Genomic DNA, 24,138 nt, shown 5'->3' with positions numbered 1-24,138 from the left:
TTACTGACTTTTCTCGTGTTTGATCGAATTACTGAGGAATATTAAAATCTCTACTATAATAGACGGTGTTGATTTTTCCTTGCAAATCTGCATGCATCTGTATGTTATTAGTACACACAAGTTTTATCTTCTGGTAAACCTAATCTATCACCATTATCTCAGGCCCACTTTTACCCCAGGAGAGGAGACGAGAGGAAAGAGATGAAAGGGGAGGGAGACTAGGGGGAGCCAATTACAGATAGGTTTACATTGAAGTCCAACCTCCTCCTTGCAAAGGGAAGATAACTAGCCTTCCCAATAGCCTGCAACCCACACGGTGGTTAAAATTCTTGGGATGGATTACTTCCTTCCTCCTAAGAGCATAGCCAAGTTTCCTTGTTGCTTCTTTCTGGGAAGCAGAGTATGTTTTTTGCTCACCCTCCCACTGGCGGTACAGCCCATAGGGGTCCCAGCTTTACACAAAGGCTTCCTGTTTGAAACTTCACACGAGCAGGCCTGGACTTTAAGGTTTTCTGCATTATGCTGAGTGCAGGTAGAACCCCCTTCCAGGCTTTCTGGTTTCATTTCATTTGGGGTCCTGCAAACTCCTGGTCGCTCAGCAATATGGTAACAAAAAGTTTTTAAAATTATTTTATCTAGAATTTTAGATGAACCCTTCAAAGCATCATTCAGAGCCTCTCCAGATTGCTTCAAATCCTTGAAATCCTATTCGTCCCTCATGGTTCAGTTCAAATACAGCTGCTTTCATCAAACTCTGATCCATCAACCACCCCCCACCCCATATCCAGTGGAAATTAATAGCATCTTCCCGTTTTTCACTGGGCCGTCTCCACCTGGGTTATAGCAACTGCGACAACCACCCTTACTTTTCAGAGTTATATTTGTATCCTTCTCTCCCCAGTAAAAAGGCAACCCAGTAACTGGAACCTCTGTCAGGTCATTGGGTCCCCATCCCCACTCCAGCCCTGTTCACTCCCTGCCTCCAGAGAGGGGAGCAAAAGGTTCATCTAAAGATGGTGTTTCCAACTGTTGAATGGCTTCAAATTTTTCATTGAAACCTATGGCTAGACATTCTGATCACAGAGCTATCCAATCCTACGAGAGTGGGTTCATGGTAATGTCCTGTTCAAGAGAGCACTGGCTGCCTTCGTTGCATTGGCCACTCTGCGATGTGCTCCTCAAGAAACAACAGATTTTCCAAAAGGACCCCGGATAGACCCCTACTTCAAGGGCCTTTTAGATGCTGACAGGTGTGCAGATTCAAATAGAATCTCCTATCTCCTGTCCATTTACTGAACTTGACTGTAATTCAACAGATACGGATTGAATCATTTTAAACAGTTTTAAGTTAGTCAGATTTCACATCATACAGTATCGAAAACTTTTTAATAGCACCCTTAAGATCAATGCACAGCGTGTCTCTGACATGAGACACTAACAAGAGAGGACTCCAAGGTTGTTGCCACCGGGAACCAGGAGAGGGTGAGGCACGAGGCGGGAGTCCGACCGCGCGTACGGTGTAGACGGCTCGCTAAACCCTGTACAGCATGAGCAACTTCCTAGGAACGCACCCTGCATCGCAGCCGCTGCGCGAAGGCATTTCCAGGACACCGCTGTTCGGCGGCCACGCGGCATCCCCACATTCAGGCCCACGTGCTGGAGGCTCGCTGCTTTACAGTCAGTTTCGACGCTGAGAAAACACTTCCAGAGAAACAACAAGGCAAGGGGATAAAAACACTACACTAGCAACCAGAGAAGTTAACTTGGATTAGTTGTGCGCTTGCAAGGCCCTTCAGAGGGAAGCTCCATACTGACGCGGAAGAGCATCGGCCTTAGCTCACCTCACAGCGGTTCCGAGCTAAGGCGTCAAGGAGGCAGCCTACCTGCCCCTCCCAGCCAGCCGAGCCCGCTGAGCACACGCCCGCTGCCGTCCGCCTCCTCGCCCTTCTCATCTCTGTGCCGGGGAGAGAGGTCCAGCACCGGCCCGCGCAGGAGAACAGGTGCAGGAGCACCGACTCACTACCCGGGGGCGTTATTATCCTGCGGAGAAATGGGAATAGGACAAGGAAACCCAAACAGCAGCGGGGCTAGCCTCAGCAGCCTTTCTGCGTGATGTCTAGTCCCGACGACTTGGTGATTTCCAAAGTTGTAAACACCTGTTCGAAAGGAAGAAAACCAAGCACATTTATATCTAGCCATCAATATTTCAGTGTTGCTTTAAGAAAACACGTTTTGAATATTACATCTAGGTTAACCTTTATTTTTTTTTATTTTTTGTAAAGATTTTATTTATTTATTAGAGAGAGAGAGACAACCAGCGAGAGAGGGAACACAGCAGGGGGAGTGGGAGAGGAAGAAGCAGGCTCCTAGCGGAGGAGCCTGATGTGGGGCTCGATCCCGTAACGCCGGGATCACGCCCTGAGCCGAAGGCAGACGCTTAACGACTGCGCCACCCAGGCGCCCCCTAGATTAACCTTTAAAATCTATGAAGCAGTTACTAATACAAAATCTTTCTGACGATAGGCTTTATCTCAGTTTTTCAAACTACGCCAACTGAAATCAGCAAAAACACAACCCTATCTCCCTACCTCACCACATGTGGGGTGAATTCCCACGGTGTCATCGAGTAGCTGCTTTGTGAGCCCACATTTCATCGCGGCTGCAAACCCTTGGGTGATCTCACCGGCGTTCGGTCCGAGAACATGGAATCCTATCACCCGATACTTGAAAACGCAAACAGAAGAAAGCCAGTAGGTTAATGATCTGAATGGGAGTCTATTTATTGCAAGTTCACAGTTAACATTTACGGCAGCTGCTACAGAAAAAGAACTCTAATGTTGAACCGAGCAGAGAACATTATCATGAAACTGAACCACCGTAAGAATCTGTTAAATGAGCCAGTAAATGCACATCCAGAGTTAATTTGCGCTCAAATTTACTAGAACAAGCAATTTACCCACTGCATGAAGGAGTTCATTAGTATGATGTAAATTCCCAAATTATGCTGAGATAGTGCTAAACAACAACATAACAAATCTGAATTAAAGTCCAACGCTGGGGGCGCCTGGGGGGCGCAGTCGTTAAGCGTCTGCCTTCGGCTCAGGGCGTGATCCCAGGGTCCTGGGATCGAGCCCCCATCTGGCTCCCCGCTCCGCTAGGAGCCTGCTTCTTCCTCTCCCACTCCCCCTGCTTGTGTTCCCTCTCTCGCTGGCTGTCTCTCTCTCTGTCGAATAAATAAATAAAATCTTAAAAATAAATAAATAAAGTCCAACGCTGGAATAATTCTAGGGCATCAGGGTTTGGAAATGCAGTGGTTCCTGGCCCAGGAAGCGAGCTACCCGGCTCCTGACGTAACTAGGCAGAGATCAAGGAGGGGCCAGAGCGGGGCTTTCAGCCAGGCCTGCGCGCAGGGAGGGACGGGGCGCGGGGACGAGCGGACCCACAAGACAGGGAGCCAGAGCCAGAGCGCATCTCCAAGGTAGCGCTGCGATGGTTTTCCATCAGACGCGGGTCTTCATTTTGATGTTCAGCAGTGAAAATGCTCAACAGGCAAGAGAGAAGGCAGAAGGGCAGAAGAGAGACCTCCGCTGCCACGTTCTGGAGAAAGAACAACGCGCACGCCACCGCACGCACACGTAACGGGCGCTCACAGGAGGGCCCCAGGAGCAGCGCTTCTCACAGGGCTGGCCGCCAGAGGCCACGGAGCTGTGTGTGAGGAGGGGCAGTTCTCGGGGCCCCACGGAAGGCTCCTGCGCTGGAATCTCTGAGACGGGGCATCCTGCAGCAAAGTGGGGGAAGGGGGGCAGCCTGGAGACACAAAGGACCTCTGATGAAAATCTCCACTTCCAAATAAAATGAAGGCAGGTCAAGTGAGAGGGCAAACCTCATTCACACTTTTCACCCAAGAGCCACAGGGAGGTAGGAAGCACCAGGGTGATACTCTAGAAATAGCAATTTGGATGGCGGTAGAAGGAGGGGCAAGCTCTGCTGCGGACGGCGCGCAGTGTGCAAGAGCGGCGGACAGAGAGTGGAGGGAGTGGCAAGGGACAGAGCACAGGGAGTCCAAAGAGGAGTGGAAAGACCGTGAAATTCTGCCCCAGGCCCACCAGTGAACACCTCTGTCAGGAGATCAGAAATATCTTGGCTGTGGCAGGGGCTCTAGCAACCTGCTCCCAGTCCCGCTCACTTCAGGGAGCAGCAGTACGTGAAGACCGGCTCTGCCTGCTCCCTTTGGAGAGGCCTCCCACAGCTGGCATGACGGTGAGCTCAGATCACTCATGTCCAGTCAGAACGAGCACCCCACAACCGGCACCACCCCCGGGGAGCACAGCCCTGTGGTGTTTCTGGGGCGCTCTGACCAGTATCCCCTGCACACCTGTGCCAGGGCCAAGGGACTAAGTTCTAGAGCTCTGGGTGCCTTCACTGCTCAGGCAATGGGGCACCTGCCAACTGGCCATGAGCCTGTGACACCTGTCTTCTGTTACACTGCGAATTCGATGGATTCGAGAGAAGATGACCATTACTTTGTAGACTTTATACAAATATCGGTTATCACTGTTCACACGTATCTAATTTTGCTCCACCTCCCAGGTTATAAATTCTTAAAAAGGGAGGAACGAAGTCCTACTGCTTTCTATGCTCAGTGTTCTTTACAAAACAAGTCATGCAGAAGCTGCGCTTTCCACTACGATAACGAAGGCGTCTATCACCAATTCCATGCTCACCTCAAGAGCGGGGAAGGCAGAGAGCCTCCGCCCACCGGCTTTCCACCCCACTGATTCTTCTTTAATGAAAGCCTTCATTAGTAATCAGTTAATTAACTAGTTCTCACTTCATGCAAGCATCTCTTTCTAAAGGTTTCTCACACACATTTGGTCAATTTACAAAATGCACACACATACCCTCCATTTTATTAGTTGATGACCAAAACTTTCCCAGGTCATCTGGCTCTAAACTGCCAAGTTAGATAGCTCTGGAAAGGGACAACTTTCAATGATTTTTTTTTTTTGAGATGGTATTAGTGAACCCCCATTACCATCTGTCATGTGTTCAACCTCCACAAACATATGGACTGGGTAACATTTCGAAGGATTTCTGCCTCGCCCTGAAAGCGGTCTTTAAAGAGATCATTCAAACCCAAAGACTAGATTAAAAGCGACAGTTTAAAATGACAGCTTTTTAGCTTCCGATCATATTACGTACATTGTCAGATTTGTTGCAAATTATTTTTGCATAACAAGTATTGTTGTCTCTGCCGGCCACTGTCCATTCAAGGGGCCAGAACAAAGTATGATACACCTGCAAGACAAGGACAAATAGGCCAAGATTAATGTCTGTGAAAACCACTCCCTGATACGCTCTTTAATTGTATAAAAATGATTATCTCTAGAACAGCTTTCACAAATTTAAAGTGTCACGATCTCGACTTATGTACGTCTGATGGGAGCATCTGGCCGCCACTCCTGTAATACCAGCTGCACAAGTGTGTGGACCTTTTTTTTTTTTTTTGCTCTGCTGTCAGTCCAAAAAATCTCCTAATTAATTAAATTCCATTTTCAAACATGGGCAATGCAGTAGGCCCTGTGGCACCTAAGAAGGTAAATAAAGACCGAGATTCTGCTTCAGTGAATTTACAACCTGCCTACAAGGTTCACAGTCACACCACATCTCGGAAAAGCAGAAGAAATAAAATAGTTCCAGCCGTTCACGGCCATTAAGAACACCACCTCTGCTACTTGAGAGCCCACCCTCCAGTGCTCTGAGTGCACCTGTAAGGCCCCTCGATCTGGCCTGGTCAGCTGGGAGCCCGGACAAAGCACAACACATCCTCTACTCGTGGGGGCTACGCTGCCCCAGCCTGTTCCTCCTAATCTCGCCATAAAGAAGGTGATGGATTAATGTCCGCTGCCAGGGAAGAAATGAATTCCAAACTAAAATCCACAGTGGAAGGATTTAAATACTGATTCTTTGTTCTTTAATAGGATTATGTATATTTTGAATTTTGTCTTAATTATTGTTTTTATAAAAATGATACAAGGTTATCACAAGAATAATGCAGTGCAGAAAGTCACGAAGGAAGTAAAAAAAGAAAACTAAAAACCGCCATCCAGAAATAAATATTTTAAATGTTAGGGAAGCATCAATTGTTGGTGCATAGGTAACAACAATGAGATTTTTATTTAAAAGACATCATAGAACACAGTTACTAGTAATAAAAACTGTTACATTTAACTTGTATTTAACAGAAGAGAAACTCTTCCACATAATTTAATACAAACTTTTCAATCTCTGATAAGTGTTTCTTTACCTCAAGACAGTATTTCCTAAAATACAGGTTAAGAAAAGAGATGGTGAAAGCTCTGGGGTTTCAAACAAGATTTTCCCAACAGCAACCTTGTTCCTGGGCTGTCCTGTGCCATTCTGCTCACACGCCCCACTTCCCTTTCCTTCTTTCTCCGGTCTGTGGTCTGTCTTTGTTGTTCCTTTTAGTACTTTGAAGAAAGATTTTATTTTATTTAAATCTTTGGTCCTCGTGGTTCAAAGTGGGTGTGAAGTGTGGACCTAACTTTCCTTGTCTCTTGAATGGCCATCCACTTATTCCAACACCCTTAACTGAGTGTCTCATCCCACTGATTTAAAATAAAATTACCACCTTTATCATGAATGAGTTCTTCTAAGCATTTGAATCAATTTCTGGGTTTCATATCCTGCTCCACTCATCTTTCCGTCCACCTGTCTGCCGCTATGGCGTGATTTTAATTACTACAGCTATATGATAAACTTTAATCTCTAGTAGGACTCGTCTCCCCACTGCTCTCCTTATTCAGAATCTGTTATTGCTTGTCTCTTTTTTAATTTATCAAATTATGCACAATTATTAGACGTGATTTTCAAAGCTCTATTATGAAAACAACAACCTCTGCCTCCCATGCCCATTTCAATCAATCAGAGGCAACTGCTTTCTCTTTTTCTTTTTTTTAAAGAGTATGTTTTCTTACTGCTGGGTCAGCAGATCAGTGCTGCAGTAGTATTCGCCTGGTGTAGAAATGATTTTATTTTGTTGGTCTCATTTTATTCAATTCTTTACCATTTGAAGCCTGTCTTATCCAAAATGCAGACTTCAGACATTAAGGTATTTCCACTTTTTCTCCTCTTCTGTCAGTTTAATAAACATCATAGCGAGCACTCTTTCTCCTTCCAGAACTACGTACTTTGTAAATGAGTTATGGGCAAGAGAAAATGCCCATGAGTTGGCCCAAGTCAGCACCTCGGGATCAATGGTTCACAACCTTGACTGCTCATTAAAATCCCGGGTGGGGGGGCGGCACATGCCCAAGCATCTCTGGGGAAGGGGCCAGGCACTGAAATCAGCATCTCTGGGTTGCTTTCACCTCTTTTATTTTATTTACCTCCATGTTTCTAAATAACATGCTTATGTCGAGTTTTCCACTTTAGGCTTTACTGACTTGCCTCTCTCTACTGGAGAGGGGGATTTAACTCCTTTTCTTCCCCAGCACCTACCACCCACTGGACATTCTTCCTGCCCCACCCACCACCCCTCCATCCTCCCAATTATAGTTATATTCTCAGCTAGATCAGTATCAGTGTTTCCTTTACTAAGTCAAAGTTATTCATAGACAACTGGATATTCACACACAAAGGAATGAAGTTGGACCCCTACCTCACATCATACACAAAAATTAACTCATAAGCCAAAACTTTTATAAAACTCTTAGAAGGAAACACAAGCATAAATCTTCATGATTTTGGACTGCGCAATAGTTTATTCAATGTGATGTCAAAAACACAACAGAAAAAAAGAGCAAAGTGGATTTCATCAAAATGAAAGACTTTTGGAGCTTCAAAGGAAACCATCAAAAGAGTCAAAAGACAACCTGCCGAATGGGTGAGAGTTTTTATAAATCATCTCTCTGATAAGAGACTTGGACGTAGAACATATGAAGAACTCTTAGAACTCAATGAAAAGACAACCCAATTTTTAAAAGGGCAAAGGATCTAAATAGACATTTGTCCAAAAAAAGATGTACACCTAGCCAGTAAGGTGACGAAAGGACTCCCACTATCATTAGTCATCAGGGAAATGCAAATGGAAACTGTAAAGAGATACCACTTGATTGGTGTTTTAGTTTCCCAGTGCTGTGCTAACAAATTACCACATCTTGATGGCTTAAAAACAAAGGAGTTAATATTCTTACAGTTCTGAAGACCGGAAATCTGAAATCAAGGCGTCTGCACAGCCAGGCTCCTTCCAAAGGCTCTAAAATGAGAATTCCTTGCCTCTTTTAGCTTCTGGTGTCTCCAGGTGTTCCTCGGCTTTAGCTACACAACTCCAATCTCTGCTTTTGCTTTCACACGGCCTTCTCCTCTTCTGTCTTATAAGCACACTTGTCCTTGGGTATAGGGCCAGAAAATCCAGGACAATTTCATCTCAAGATTCTTAACTTAATTCCACCTGCAAAGACCCTTTTTCCAAGTAAGGTCACACCCACAGGTTCCAGGGGTTAGGCTGTGGACATATCTTTTTGGGAGTCACCATGCAACCCACCACAGATAGCTATAATCGAAAAAGACAGATAATAACAAGTGTTGGCGAAGATGTGGAGAAACTGGAACCCTCATATGTTGTTGCTAAGAATGTAAAATGGTACAGCTACCTTGGAAAACAGTCTCCCAGTTCCTCAGAAAGTTCAACATAGAGTTACCTGTGACTCAGTAATTCTACTCTTAGGTATAGACAAGAAAACGGATAGCACTATGTCCGCACGAGAACTTGTACAGGAATACTCAGAGCAGCTTTATGGCCAAAAAGTGGAAACAATCCACACGTCTGTCAACTGATGAATGGATACATAAAATGTGGTATTGTCCATATAATGGATTATTATTCAGCAATAAAAAGAAATGAAGGACTGGCACATGCCACAACAAGGATGAATCTTGAAAACTAGCTTACGCTAGGAGAAAGAAGCCGGTCACGAAGGACCACATACTAAATGACGCCACTTACAGGAAATGCCCACAACAGGCAGGTCTACAGAGACTGAAAGTAGATTAATGGCTGCCTGGAGCCGAGGGTGAGGGGATAGAGGAACACAGGGAGAGACTGCTAACAGGGGCCACGTTTCTTTCTGGTAGTGAGCATACAAATCCGTGAAGATACTAAAATCTACTAAATTGCACATGTAAATGGTTACCTGTATGCTGTAGTTCTTCTAGGTAAGTAAAGCTATTTTTTTTTTTAATCACATCTGAGTCACATAGTAAACTATGGTTATTTTACTCTCATGAATTTTTATGGAATTAAAGAGTATCTTGTTTTGCATTAGACTTAATTTTCCCTCTACTAACCCTGATTTATCCCAAATCTTAACTATACGGTATTCTAATCCATGAACACTCAATGTCTTTCGAATTATTTAGGTCTTATTTCTTTTAACAATGTTTCAAAGTTTTCAGTGTACACATCTTTTGCCATCTTAGTTAAATCTATTCCTAAGTATTCTTTTTAATGTTATTGTAATTGTTTTTAAATTTTCTTTTTGGAGAGCTCATTGCAAGCACATAGAAATACAACCAATTTTTGTGTGTTTTCATGCTCTGCAACTTTGCTAAATTCATTTAGTTCTATTTTGGCCTGAATTATGTCACACCCTCAAAATAAATTTGTTCTTTGAAATTCTAACCCCTAATACTCCAGAATGTAACCATATTTGGATAGGGACTTTAAAGAGGTAATTAAAGTGGGACCGTTAGGGTGGCCCTAATCCAATATGACTGTGTCCTTACAAGAAAAGGAAATTAGGACACAGGCACTCAGAGGGAAGATGATGTGAACACATGGGGAAAAGACAGCCATCTACAAATCAAGGAGGGGGGCATGGAATATCTTTCTGTCATGGCCCACAGAAAGAACCCACTCTGCTGACACCTTCGGCTTAGATTTCTAGCCTCCACAACTGAGAAAATAAAAATCTGTCTTTCATATGAACAGACACTTTTCCAAAGAAGAAATCCAGGTCGCTAACAGACATGTGAAAAGATGCTCAACATCACTGGGAATCAGGGAAATACAAATCAAAACCACAATAAAATACCACCTCACACCAGTCAGGATGGCTAAAATTAACAACTCAGGAAACGACAGATGTTAGTGAGGATGAGGAGAAAGGGGATCCCTTTTGCACTGTTGGTGAGAATGCAAATTGGTGCAGCCGCTCTGGAAAACAGTATGGAGGTTCCTCAAAAAGTTAAAAATAGAGCTACCCTAGGACCCAGCAATTGCATTACTAAGTATTTACCCAAAGGACACAAAAACATTGATTTGAAGGGACACCTGCACCCCAATGTTTATAGCAGCAATGTCCACAATAGCCAAACTACGGACAGAGCCCAGATGTCCATCGACAGATGAATGGATAAAGAAGATGTGGTACACAAAAACAAACACATAGATCAATGGAACAGAACAGAGAACTCAGAAATGGACCCTCCACTCTATGGTCAACTAATTTTCAACAAAGCAGGAAAGAATACCCAATAGAAAAAAAGTCTCTTAAACAAAAGATGTTGGGAAAATTGGACAGCCACATGTCGAAGAATGAAACTGGACCATTTTCTTACACCATACACAAAGATAAACTCAAAATGGATGAAAGACCTCAATGTGAGACAGGAATCCATCAAAATCCTAGCGGAGAACACAGGCAGCAACCTCTTTGACCTCAGCCGCATTAACTTCTTCCTAGACACATCTCCAAAGGCAAGGGAAAGAGGCAAAAATGAACTATTGGGACTTTGTCAAGATAAAAATCTTCTGCACAGCAAAGGAAACAGTCAACAAAACTCAAAGGCAACCTACAGAATGGGAGAAGATATCTGCAAATGACATATCAGATAAAGGGCTAGTATCCAAGATCTATAAAGAACTTATCAAACTCAACAACCAAAGAACAAATAATTCAGTGAAGAAATGGGCAGAAAACATGAACAGACACTTCTCCAAAGAATACATACAAATGGTCAACAGATACATGAAAAAATGCTCAACATCATTTGTCATCAGAGAAATACAAATCAAAACCACAATGAGATTCCACCTCACATCAGTCAGAATAGCTAAAATTAACAAGAAAGGAAAGGACACTCATTGGTGAGGATGCAGAGAAAGGGAAACCCTCTTACACTGTTGGTGGGAATGCAAGCTGGTACAGCCACTCTGGAAAACAGCACAGAGGTTCCTCAAGAAGTTAAAAATAGAGCTACCCTAGGACCCAGCAATTGCACTACTAGGTATCTACCCCAAAGATATAAACATAGTAATATAAAGGGGTACCTGCACCCCAATGTTTATAGCAGTAATGTCCACAATAGCCAAACTATGGAAAGAGCCTAGATGTTCATCGACAATGGAATGGATAAAGATGTGGGGTGTGTGTGTGTGTGTGTGTGTGTGTGTGTGTGAGTAATGGAGTATTACTCAGCCATTGGAAAGGATGAAATCTTACAATTTACATCAACTTGGATGGAACTGGAGGGTATTATGCTGAGTGAAATAAGTCAATCAGAGAAAGACGATTATCATATGGTTTCACTCATATGTGGAATATGAGAAACAGCACAAAGATCATAGGGGGAGGGGTAGAAAACTGAATGGGAAGAAATCAGAGAGGGAGACAAACCACGAGGGACTCTTTTTTTTTTTATAATTTTTATTTTGTTATATTAGTCACCATAACGAGGGACTCTTAACTATAGGAAACAAACAGGGTTGCTGGAGGGGAGGTGGGTGGGGGTTGGGGTAACTGGTGATGGGCATTAAGGAGGGCACATGATGTGATAAGCACTAGGTGTTATACGCAACTGATGAATTACTGAACTCTACATCTGAAACAAAGGGTGTAGTTTATGCCGGCTAATTGAATTTAAAAAAAGAAAAGAAAATGTGGTATATACATACAATGGAATATTACTCAGTGATCAAAAAGAATGAAATTTTGCCATTTGCAGTGATATGGATGGAACTACAGGGTATTATGCTAAGTGAAATAAGTTAGAGAAAGACAAATACCATATGATTTCACTCATGTGGAATGTAAGAAACAAAACAGATGAACACAGGGGAAGAGAAGGAAAAATAAAATAAGATAAAAACAGAGAGGAAGGCAAACCATAAGAGACTCTTAAATACAGAGGTTGTTGGAAGGAGGGAAGGGGTAAGTGGGTAATGGGCCTTAAGGAGGGCACTTGATGTAATGAGCACTGGGTGTTATTTGCAACTGATGAATCATTAAATTCTACTCCTGAAACCAATACTACACTATATGAATTTAAATTAAAAAATCTTTCATATATGGCCTTTATCATGTTAAGGAGTTCCCTTCTAATTCTTAGTTTATTGTTTTTTTTTAATGAGTATTAAATTTTGTCAAATGCTTTTTTTGCATCAACTGAGATTATCATGTGGGGTTTTTTTTCCCCCTCATCCTATTAATATGATATAATACAATGACTGGTTTTCATATGTTGGACCATCCTTATATTCTGGGAATAAATACCACTTCATTATGACATATAATCCTGTTAATATGCTGCTTCATTTGGTCTTTTGAAGATTTCTGCATTCATATTCATAAAGGATTTTGTCTATCCTTTTCTTGTAGTGTCTTTGCCCAAGGTAGAAAGGTAGTAGTGGCCTCATGGAAAGTTAGAAAATTATCAGTGTTAATTCTTCCTTAAATGTCTGGTGACCAGTGAAACAATCTGGTTCTGGGCTTTTGTTTGTTAGTTCTTTGATTCACAATTGATCCATCACCTTCCTAGTTCAGATTTTCTTTTGCTTTATGACTTAGTTTCTGCTGTTTATGTGTTTCTAGTAATGTATCACTTTCTCTACGTTATCCAATGTGCCGGTGTAAAATTGTTCATGGTACTCTTTTATAATTAAAAAGGATAATTTCTGTAAAATAAGAAGTAATGTCCTCACTTTCATGTATGATTTTAGACATCTGAGTGTTCTTTTTTCCTAGTCAATCTAGCTAAAAATTTATTTCTGTTGGCCCTTTTTCAAACTTTTCCTTCTGTTACTGATTTCTAGTTTCATTCCACTGTGATCAGAAAAGATATATGATTTCAATCTTAAAATTTACTAAGACTCATCTGGTGCTCTAACATATGGTTTATCCTGGGGAATATTCCATTTGCACTTGAGAAGAATGTGTATTCTGCTGTTGCTGGGTGGGGTGCCCTAATGCACGTTAATCTAATTGGTTTATAGGTGCTCAAGTACCCCACTTCTGAACGCTGTCTAGTTGCTTTAGCCATTATTGAAGGAAGGGTATTTTAAAGTCTCCAACTATTACTGCAGAAGTATCTATTCCTCTTTGTCTTTCTGTCAGTTTTGCCTCACATGTTTTTGGGCTGTATATGTTTACAACTGTTACATATTTTTGCTATACTGAATTTTTAAATCAATCCATAACATCCTTCTTTCTCTGCTGTAACTTTATTTTTTTAAGATTTTATTTATTTATTTGAGAGAGAGAGAGGCAGCCAGCGAGGGAGGGAGCACAAGCAGGGGGAGTGGGAGAGGAAGAAGCAGGCTCATAGCGGAGGAGCCCGATGTGGGGCTCGATCCCAGAACGCCGGGATCACGCCCTGAGCCGAAGGGGGACGCTTAACGACTGTGCCACCCAGGCGCCCCCACAGGTCACATTTTATACCATACATGCTCATTAACTTGGATTTATAATTATGTTTAATACAGTTCCCTTTTAAATCAGATAGCCAAAAGAGAGAAGTTATAAACCAAACCAAAAGTGCAATAACACAGGTTATTATATGTACCTAAGAAGTTATCCTTACTAGTGTTGACTTTTCCTATAGCTTCCAGTTACTATCTGGTGTCCTTTCATTTCTGTCTGAAGGAGTCTTTTCGGCATTTCTTTGGGGCAGGTCTACTAGTAATGAATTCACTCAGCTTTTGTTTTTCTGGAAATGCCTTATTATCCTTTGTTTTCGAAGGACAGCTTTGCCCGATACAGAATTCTTGGATGATGGTTTTCTTTCTGGACTTTAACTACGTCACCCCACTGTCTCCTGGCCTCCACTGCTTCTAATGAAAAGCCAGCAGTTTACCACCTTATTAAAGATCTTTTCATATGATGCATTGCTTCCCTCTGGTTGCTTTTAAAACTAGCTTTTTTTCTTAGGGTTCAAACAATTTGACAGTAATGCATGTCAGTGTTAATCTCTGAGTTTACCCTGCTTGGCTGTCTTTCAGATGCTTGGATGTGTAGGTTTATGTATTTCATCAAATCTGGGAAGTTTTGCCCATTAGTTCCTCAAACATTTTTCCTACCCTCTATTCTCTCCCTTCTCCTTCTGGTACTTTCTTTTTTAAAGATTTATTTATTTTAGAGAGAGCAAGTAAGCAGGGGGAGGGGCAGAGGGAAAGAATCTTTCAAGCAGATACCCCATTGAGCATGGAGCTCGACACTGGGCTCGATCCCACGATCCATGAGATCGTGACCTGAGCAAAAAACAAGAGTTGGACACTCAACCGACTGAGCCACCTAAGTGCTCCCTTCCGGGACTCTTTTAATGCATACATTGGTGTGCCTCAAAGTATCCCACTCGTCTCTCAGGATTTCTTCATTTTTCTCCATTCTTTTTTCTTTCTACTGTGCAGACTGGATAATTTCAACTGTCTTATTTTCAAGTTCACTGATGCTTTCTTCTGCATACTCACATATGCTGATGAACTTTTAGTGAATATTTCAATTCAGTTATTGTACTTTTCAGCTCCAGGATTTCTGTTTGGTTCCTTTTCATAATTTCTATCTCTTTAATGATGCTTTGTTCAGACATTGTTTTCCTGACTTCCTTTAGTTACTCGTCCACAGTTTCCTTTAGCTCATTGAATATATTTAACATTGATTTAAGAGCTGATTTAATGTTTTTGACTAATAATTCCAAAGTCTGGGCTTCTTCTGGAATGGTTTCTGTCAAATTCTTTTTTCCTGTGAATAGATCATACTTTCCTGTTTCTTTGTATGTTGTTATGAGTTGAACTGTGTCCTCCCAAAATTCATATGTTGAAGTCTTAGCCTACAGTATCTTAGTATGTGATCTTATTTAGAAATAGGGTCATTGTACGTAATTAGTTAAGATGAGGTCATTCTAGAGTAGGGTGGTTCTCATAATCTAATGTGAGTGTTGGCCTTACAAAAAGAGAAAATTTTGGGTACTCTGAAACACACACAAACAGGGAAGCCCAAGTGAAGACAAGGTAAGATCTATAAGCCACGGAACGACAAAGATTGCCAGCAAAACACCAAAAACTAGGAGAGAGGGATGGAATAGATTCTCCTCCACAGAAATCAAATGGAAACAACCCCGTCAACTACTTTGATGTTGGACTTCTAGCCCCTAGAACTGTGAAACACTAGAATTCTGTGGTTTAAGCCCCCAATTTGTGGTACTTTGTTATGGTAGACCTATCAAACTAATATATATGCTCTGTTGTTTGTGTATTTATTTCCTTGAGTCTGGACATTCTGAGTATTATAATATGGTAACCCTGGAAATTACATATTTCCACGTCTCAGAGATTGCTGGGTTTTTGTTTGTTGAGAGCTAGAGTCTTCCATGGATGACTTTTCCAAACTATTTTTGCATACTGTGTGTTCATTGTTGTGGTTTCTGTTCCATTGTCTCTGAGGTCAGCCAGGGATCTGAAAAAGAGGTCCTTAAATGTCTGACTCCCAAAATGGGAGGAGAAGGAGTGCCCTCTCTTGAAGTCCCACCACAGCAGGGAAGACACTTCAGTTGGTGGAGGCTGGTGCCAACCTCTCAGCAATCAGAAGCAGGGATGGGCAGTCAAAACACTGCCCTGATTTCTGGAGGACAAGGTCCTTACTGCCCACTCTGGCCCCAGAAAGCTGCACCAGGAGCAGAGGCCACCAAATCCTGCAAGTGCCCACCACAGTGCTGGGTTTGTGGGACACTGGCCATTACTGAAACACAAAAATCCCCCCCAATCTTCCAGCCTTCTCCTCAAGCTCTCCTCTGGACACTGAAAGTACTCAACTAGACTCCAGGGTTCCAGAAGAACTGCTTCAAACACTTCCTGCCAATTCAGTTGCTCTCCCAGTGAAGGGATGGGGTCCCTTCACCATTCTCCATAATAGCACCCCTGTTCACCCATCATTATCTCTGAGCGGCACTCCCTGCTATGGACATGTGCCTTCTGTTCAGCCATTCAGCTGCTGAAGGACATTGTGGGTTTTTTTTTCCAATTTGGAGCTATTATGAATAAATCTACTATAAATATTCATGTACACACAGAAATGAACTAAGTCTTCATTTCTCTGGGATAAATGCCCATCCAATGGGTTTTTGATTTCTGCTACCATATTTTACATTTCCACCAGGTATCTGTTGGTTCTCTAAGTGTTACTTCTGAAGGTATGTCCTATTTATTCTCTGTTCATGAGAATAATACATTATTTCTGTACCTATGTACATAGTCTGTTTCTTTCAAGTCTGCTAATCTTTGTCTGCTCATATTAAATGTTGGGGATCAAAAAGATGTTTGGTTTTGGGGGTGATGAAACTGTTCTTTATCTTGATTCTAATGGTGGCTTTCACAACTGTTTGTCTGAACTCATAAAACTGTACACAGACACACAAAATCTACATCTTGCTGTAAGTAAATTATGCCAAAAAGTGGCTTTTTCAAAGTTTGAAAACTGTAAGCTCATTTTTATAGCTTATTGAATTTGAATTTCACTGTCCAATTACCTAACTGGGAAGTTTATTTGAGGAGCCTTATTCAGTATCTTTAGGTGTTTCTCTATGGACTTGTCAGATACCCCTGAGAAATCAGACTCTACCAACCTCTGGCCAGAGGGTGAAGGGCTGGTCGCCAGGCTTCTGGGAGCTCAGTGGAAGAAGAGTAAGATTCAGTATGTATTTGTTCACTTCAGTACTGTGCTGGATCCTGCCTTCCGTTAATCCCAGTACTCCCTAGTTAAAAGGTTTTTGGTTTTAACCATCACCAGAAAATAACCTTTCAGATATTTGCCAGTGTGTGGAAAGTGCTCTGTAGTGTCTGGAGGTGACAGTCTCACTGTTTCTTAAATGGATTTTTGGTTTGCTTGATGTCAGCTGGCCCCCTACATCCCCTCCAGACATACATGGTGTCACTAATTTCTGACCCTTTGATGACTCTGATGTAAAGTCAGGTTGGTTTCTTGACTTTTCCCTTACCAGCTTATCATCTTTTTTTTTTTTTTTAATCTGTTGGGTTATTTACCACTCATCTGGTTTTTCCCCCAAAATGTCATTGCTATTTTAACTCCTTTACTCTCCCCCCATCCTTCAAAGATTATTTTTAAAGGCAGATCCCTTTCCATCAGAAGTTTATTGACATCACTCTATTGTCTTTGACACTGAATGTTATTATGAAAGAGCCTGGGGCCAGGCTGGTTCATTGCCCTTACAAATAACTAGCGTAACTAGAACATGTCTGTGTCGATCATGCTATGTTGGTTTCTTCTAGAAAATGGTATGTTACTTCAATCTTCAGATTCAGTTCTTCTTTAATTTTACGATGCTTTCTTCCACCATATTTCAGAATACCACTTCTGTATTTCTTGTTAGATTTTCTACTGCAGGGTATGAATTATATTTATGTTGGATCATCCTCGTCTACCCATGTCTATCTTTTTCTTTTTTAAGAGAGAGAGAGAGAGAGAGAGAAGGGGTGGGGCAGAGGGAGAGGAAGAGAGAGAATCTTAAGCAGGCTCCATGCTGGCCGTGGATCATGACCTGAGCGAAATCAAGAGTCGGACGCTTAACCGACAGGGCCACCCAGGCAACCCTTGTCATCTTTATCTCAACCTTTCCTATCATTAACTTTATTCTCTGTCATCTGTTTCTTTTGATTCCAATGTATTTGGTAGTTCAGTGATAGAGTGCTTTTGATTCTCAAATGTGACCTTAACAATCAATCCAGGTGTTACTCCCCTGCTCCCTCCTTCCACATATCATGTATTCACTAGGTAGAGAGCCTGGGGCTTTTCACCCAGGAGAAATCCCAATGTCTCTTTCTTTCTCCTCTCTGTCTCTTCTCCTAAGGGCAGTATCAGGTATGGAATCACAGCACTGGGGGAAGAACACATGGTTTCTTTTTATCGGTCTCCTTTGGGTAACGTTTCCCCTAGTGTTGGCAGGGGTGTTTACCCTGGGCTTTTCCATATCATAGTAATAAGCAAAGGAAACGAGAAGCCCACAGATTGTGCCTTAGGAAGGAACATAGTGAGTTTTTAGAACAAACAGTAGACCAGTGTGACTGGACCATTATAAGCAGTGCAAAGGGCAGCATGAATGACTTGATTACACGATGCTTCTCACAAACAGTGAGCAGTTCAGATTGTATTCTTTGAGCACTGGGAAATCTTTAAAACGCTTTAGGTTGGGAAATGGCCTAACTGATTTGTATTTTTAGAACCTCCTCTGGCTGATGTGTGATAACCAGACTGCAGTGGGCTATGAGCGAATTCAGGGAGGCCAGGAGGAAGGCTACAGGCAAGAGATGATGGTGGACTGGCACGGGACGGGGAGCACGGGGATGGTAATAAGTAGGTCCACATGAGACATGCTCTGGGGGTCAAACTGGTAGCACTTCCTGGTGAACTGACTATTGCTGGTGACCAACACAGAGGGATTAAGGATGGCTCTCAGGTGTACCAGCGTGGGGGGGGGGTGTCCTTCCCTGAGAACCAAAACTTCACTAGATTCTCAAAGCAATTCATATTAAAACAGGTTAAAACCTTGGTTCTAGATACTTCACAATTTTGTATTATGAGGTCGGGTCACCAGAGAGTAGCACATGGGCACAGCCTTACTTAGGCCCCTTCAGGAACTCCTTCTGTATCATACTACGCAATGGCATTATGCCACGGGACTGCATTTCAGGAGTTCTATAAGATCCACTACTGTATGTACTAAGGGGATATTCTAAGGCCATTACTCACCATATCTCAATGCCCCTTTTGTAAAAACTTGAGAAATCTCAGTCAATTTTCCCTCTTTTAGTCAGGTAGTAGGAGATAGATTTTTAGGTTAATTATAAAGCAAATCTATGTGACTTTATGGCATGAATTCTGTGAACCAACAAATTCACCTTTCTTCTAACACTATCCTAATCTTTCTTACCCTCATTTTGTTCCCACCTTGATTTTCTCACTTTGAAAAAATATATGTAATTTTGAGAAGCTTCCTCAAATCTCTTCATAATAGGAATTTAAAAAAATAATAGTAAATCAAATTTCTGGTCCTGTTGAGCACAACAAATAAATCACTATATAAATATATAGGAAATGGTTAGTTGATCTGCAGTGAAGCTTAGGGAAAAGACCTAAAATAATCCCACAAACCTAGGGGGGTTTTTCCTATAAAGATATTCCCATGTCTGGGGTATAGCCTTCTACGTGCTTCCTTTCACGTGCCTGTCTTTCTATCTTAATTTCTCATTAATTTCAAAAGTTTTAGAAGTAAGTGTTAAATCCGTAATTTTACTATCAATTTGCCAAGACTCAAGTTAAGCTCACCACTGCAGGAAAAAAAAAAGGCTCATTATCACAAAGGATTAATTATAAACATTGATGAAATAACGTCGTCGACAGCATACGTTTCTCATTGAAAACAACCAGCTAAAATAACATTATAAAGTTTTAATCCCTCATTTTCCCAATACTGGAGATGTAAATAAGAGCTCTGGGTACTCATCAGGCCACTGAACTAGTGCTATGATTTCAAGGCATTTCCAGTAATTGATGTGACTTCAAGGGAGAGGAATGAGATTTCAAATCTCTTTTGCTGAAAACATGAGGTACTAATAATCCTCCAACTCTTTTTATATCTTCCTAACTCTCCTATGTTGGAAGGGGGTACAGAAAAAAAGCCGTTCAAACTACCCATCAAATTACAACGTAAGAAAATATTTATAAGCTTGTTATGATTGGATGGGGCAGGGGTGAAGGGGAAGTGGAAATAAACGCGTGCAACAGACATCTTTTTGGGAATCTGACAGCTCACAGCCCATAACAGGCTGACAACCATGGGAACTTCCCCCCCTCCCCACCCCGAGCCCATCAACAATGCAGATGTCCCCTGTTGATGGGACAGGAGCCTGACTCTGGCCATGCTGACTGGAAGTGGGTGGATGGCTGATCCAACTCGGACCAATCAGATGTCCTCTTCCATAATTCAGAATTAATTCAGAATTGAGACTGAGAAACAGTGAGTCCATCAGTTCCTCCTCAGACCAGAACTATTGAATAAACTTGTTTGTGGAAGAAAGGGCTGATTTTGGCTGCTATGTGCACTCCAGAAGCAAATAAAGTCTGCACGCAGAAACAAGAATGAGTTGCCCGCATACATGAGTGGGGATGGTCTTGCAGGTCCTGGTTCTCATCCCTTCCTAAGGCCTTGATATACTCTTGCATTCCAAAAAGTCTTATAATAACTTGCGCTTTCCTGTATAAGCTACTCAAACAGACATTTGTCACTTGTAACTCGAAAGTCCTAATACATCTTTTGTCCCCCCTTCCCCCAACTGTATTATAATTATTAGCTAGAGAAATAGGGTTTAAATTACTTAATTTCTGATTATCCTAAAATAGGAATAGGATTTCCTACACTCTAACCATTACAGTAACTTGCAAAACAAAAAGTGACTGCAAAGTCAGCTGATTCGAAGAGAAATTCTGAAAAAGTAAGCAGTACAACAATCTTACCTCGAGATTCTCTTTTTTATGTACTTCAATAGCTCTCTCTTCAGATAACCCACAGCAGCCATACTCCAAAGGAGTAAACACCGTAGTTGGAATGTTAACATAATCACACTGGAAGATAAACAAATTACATCTGCTTATTTTGTGACACTTTTCACAGCAAAAACCTACATTGCATCCATTTATAAGAGGAAAACGGATAAGTCTGGTTCAATGTGATTTGTTCTTCCATTTCACCACTTCAGGGAATTCGTTGCTACACTCAAAGTAGGGGTGAGCCCAACTCCAGAGCAGAGACCACACTCTGGCCAGTGGCCCACGAATGGGACCAGCTCTCCCCAAGCCCCAACCTGACTTCCACTCTAAAATGTTTTCTTTCCATCCCTAGGATTCTGGACCCTGCTCCCCTGGAGCCCCTCTACCAGGTGACCCGAGAATCATGCCATTTCACTGGAAGCTGAGGCCACCCTTGGCCATTCATATAACTTCCACAGAGGAGATGAGCAAAGAAGCAGTTTAACAGTGTTGGACTGGGTGGCCGCCCTGGGCCATCAAGGGGAGATGGCATATGTGTAGGGGGTGCTAACATGGGAACCGGGATCTCGTAAGTCCTAAGGTTCTGACAGAAGCCCCAGAGAGCCCTTATCAGACTGAGGCAGAGCATGAGCGGACACCGCGGGGAGGCTGCAGACTCTGAGCCCTACGTGCCTCTTCCAGCAGCTCCCTGCACCTGCCTGTGGGAAAGTGAGTGCGAGCGCCGGTGGCATCCCTGCCTGGAGGAGAGTGTCTGTGACAGCGTGGAGAACTGGAACACACTGGGGCAAGCTTCATTAAAACCATGTGTGGAGAGAAAGTAGTGTGCAGGAGCAGAGAAAGGGTGGAGGGTACAACCAGAGATGAAGGTCACTAGGCCTACCGATCAATAGCCCCCTCAAGGTGTGACACTGCCCACAGCACTACACGCCTCCCCCAACCCTGCCAACAGGTTGTAGGTGATTAGGTCAGAGGTGACCTCTAACCCAAAGAAAGCTAATGCGTAAGCTGGCCAGAAATCTATGTAGAAAAAGGTGAGCTACGGCAGTCAAACTCTTTCTTCTGCAGGAAGATGAGCGAGAAGCAAAGGAAGAGCCCCAAGTGGGAGTGGGACAGGAAGAAGCGCACCTGTGCAGCTACAGCCACATAAGGCTGACGGACGAGCACCCTGTGAAACCCCCACCTGCGTGCCGTGACCCCAGCCCCGGTGCTAGCCCCAAATGCAGTGTGGCCCAGCCGTAGCGTGGGGCTCGTTCTAAGTCAGTGCTTCAACTTGCTAATGCACAGGGTCCTGGTGAGAAACCCCGTCAGGCTGCCTAGTGTGAGTAAGCGTCTATTTTTTGTTACCCCAGACAAAAACAAGTCAAGCACCACCAGCCATCCCTACAACAATGAGGTGGGTGATGTGTAACGTACATCAGCCTAGAATCTCTAACTGAGATACTCTAACACCACTTCACACTTGCTAACCTGCACGTCGTGGCTAAGCCGAGCATTTTTTCTTTTTTCCAACATGGTAGAAAAAAACCACACAACCATAAGGATAATCTTAGTATTTTCTGACTTCTGTTAGGCCCACAGATACTCATCAATCCATTTAGAGTTGACCCTTGTGGGCGTTGGGGTCCTGACCCCCCATGCAGTCAGAAATCCACATATAACTTTTGCCCCCCCCAAAAAAACTTAATTAATAGCCCACCCTTGACTGGAAGCCTTACCAATAATGTAAAATAGTCGACTAACACATATTTTTACGTTATATGCATTGTATATTATATACTCGCAATACAGTAAAGCTAGAGAGACAAAACGTTACTAAGAAAATCATAAGGAAGAGAGAATACATTCACAGCACTGTATTGTGTTTATTGAAAAGAATCCACATGTAAGTGGACACACGCAGTTCAAACCCACGATATTCAAAGGTCACCTGTACTGACCAGCAGCTGACCCCGTGCCCCATGGCTTACAGGGGAAGCCTCATTCTCAACGGGTGCCTCTGTCTCCCAGTTCCTATAAATTACGAATATTCAACAGGAAATTCCTCAATGTTCCTTCCTTTCGTCTAAAACACTTTCTCCGCATCTTAAACCGTCTCCTCCACCTGAACTTGCCTTCACCTTGCCCTGTCGCCTTCCGTCTACTCCTGTACCTTTAAAGTCTTTCTTTCTTCATACCCTAAACACACTGCTGCGTCTTCAGATCTCGCCGCCCAGCAGCCACCTTGATTCACTTCTTAGAGCATTTGGCGACTACTGTGCCTCCACACACCCCGAAATGTTAACTGCTTTGCCACACCGTGTGTTCAGCATCCCGGACTCCACCCGCTGATGCCCGCAGAGCTGCGTCCTGGTTGCCCCCACCCAGCAATGCCTCCATATATGTTCATGACCTCACGAAGCACCCAACACAGCATCCTTTATGAAGAAGACGTACTCAAAACATTTCACCTGACCCTCATCATGCAAAACAATCAGAGAAATTCAGAATAGGAGACATTCTACAAGGAAAATAGTCTGGACTCATCAAAAATCATGGAAAACAAAACAAGCAGGTAAATAAAGGTCGGGGAACCATTTCAGATTAAAAGAGACTTAAGAGTCAGAAGAGCTAAATGTACCACGTGAATCAAACACGTGCATGTGCACATGTGAAACGGCAATCTGAATAGTATCCCATTTTTGTTGAATTTCTCTGAATAATGAAACCGTGGTTACGGAAGAAGATGCTTGTTCTCAGGATATGCGTGCTGAAGTATATAGGGGCCAATGTCAACGACGCCTGCCACTTACCTCAGAAAGCTCTGGAAAACGAAATACACACATTGTACGCATACATATTCAGAAAAGGAGAGCAAGCCGAAAGGCAAACTATTAATACCTGGGGAACGTGAATGAAAGGGTGATATGGGTGGTTATTAGTATTCTTCCTGTGTTTTGACATCTTTCTAAACAGAAAGGAGGAAATAACGGTCTTCAACAGCTCCTCCTGCCTAGAGAAGGCCGTTCCAGGTCTCTACTGTGGCAGGAGACTTTCGATGAGCTGCCACCAAATGAATTTTCTAGCCTCATTCCCAGCTGTATTCCTCTAGCCCAAGTGCTCTGCCCGCACACACCCCAAATGCTCTGAGTAATACGGAAGGGACAATTCTTCGTGTAGGACAAAACATTGAGCGTTCCTCACCCCACCCATGCCCTTCACCCGCCAACATCTCCACACATCCCAGTGTTCTCAAGGAGTAGAGCACGATGTCCCCAGCTGGGAACTCAAACAGACTGCTCACAGC

The 24,138-nt window shown here is 42.8% G+C and overlaps 1 protein-coding gene across 1 annotated transcript in view; it reads right to left on the bottom strand.

The window, feature by feature from the left end:
- Window positions 1-1,369: 1,369 nt before the first annotated feature.
- TXNRD3 (thioredoxin reductase 3) overlaps window positions 1,370-24,138 on the bottom strand; it is a 58,082-nt gene continuing 35,313 nt past the window's right edge. The window contains exons 13-16 of the mRNA XM_026501505.4: window positions 20,823-20,930; window positions 5,203-5,298; window positions 2,589-2,723; window positions 1,370-2,156 (exon numbers count right to left, since the gene is read on the bottom strand). Of these exons, the coding sequence (XP_026357290.1) occupies window positions 2,094-2,156; window positions 2,589-2,723; window positions 5,203-5,298; window positions 20,823-20,930 (402 nt within the window). The 3' untranslated portion in view covers window positions 1,370-2,093. The remainder of the gene's footprint in view (window positions 2,157-2,588; window positions 2,724-5,202; window positions 5,299-20,822; window positions 20,931-24,138) is intronic.

The sequence above is a fragment of the Ursus arctos genome, unplaced genomic scaffold (assembly GCF_023065955.2).
Source record: "Ursus arctos isolate Adak ecotype North America unplaced genomic scaffold, UrsArc2.0 scaffold_14, whole genome shotgun sequence".
In the NCBI taxonomy this organism is placed as follows: domain Eukaryota; kingdom Metazoa; phylum Chordata; class Mammalia; order Carnivora; family Ursidae; genus Ursus; species Ursus arctos.
The sequence above is the reverse complement of the archived record's forward strand: the minus strand, read 5'-3'. Positions and strand labels throughout refer to the sequence as shown.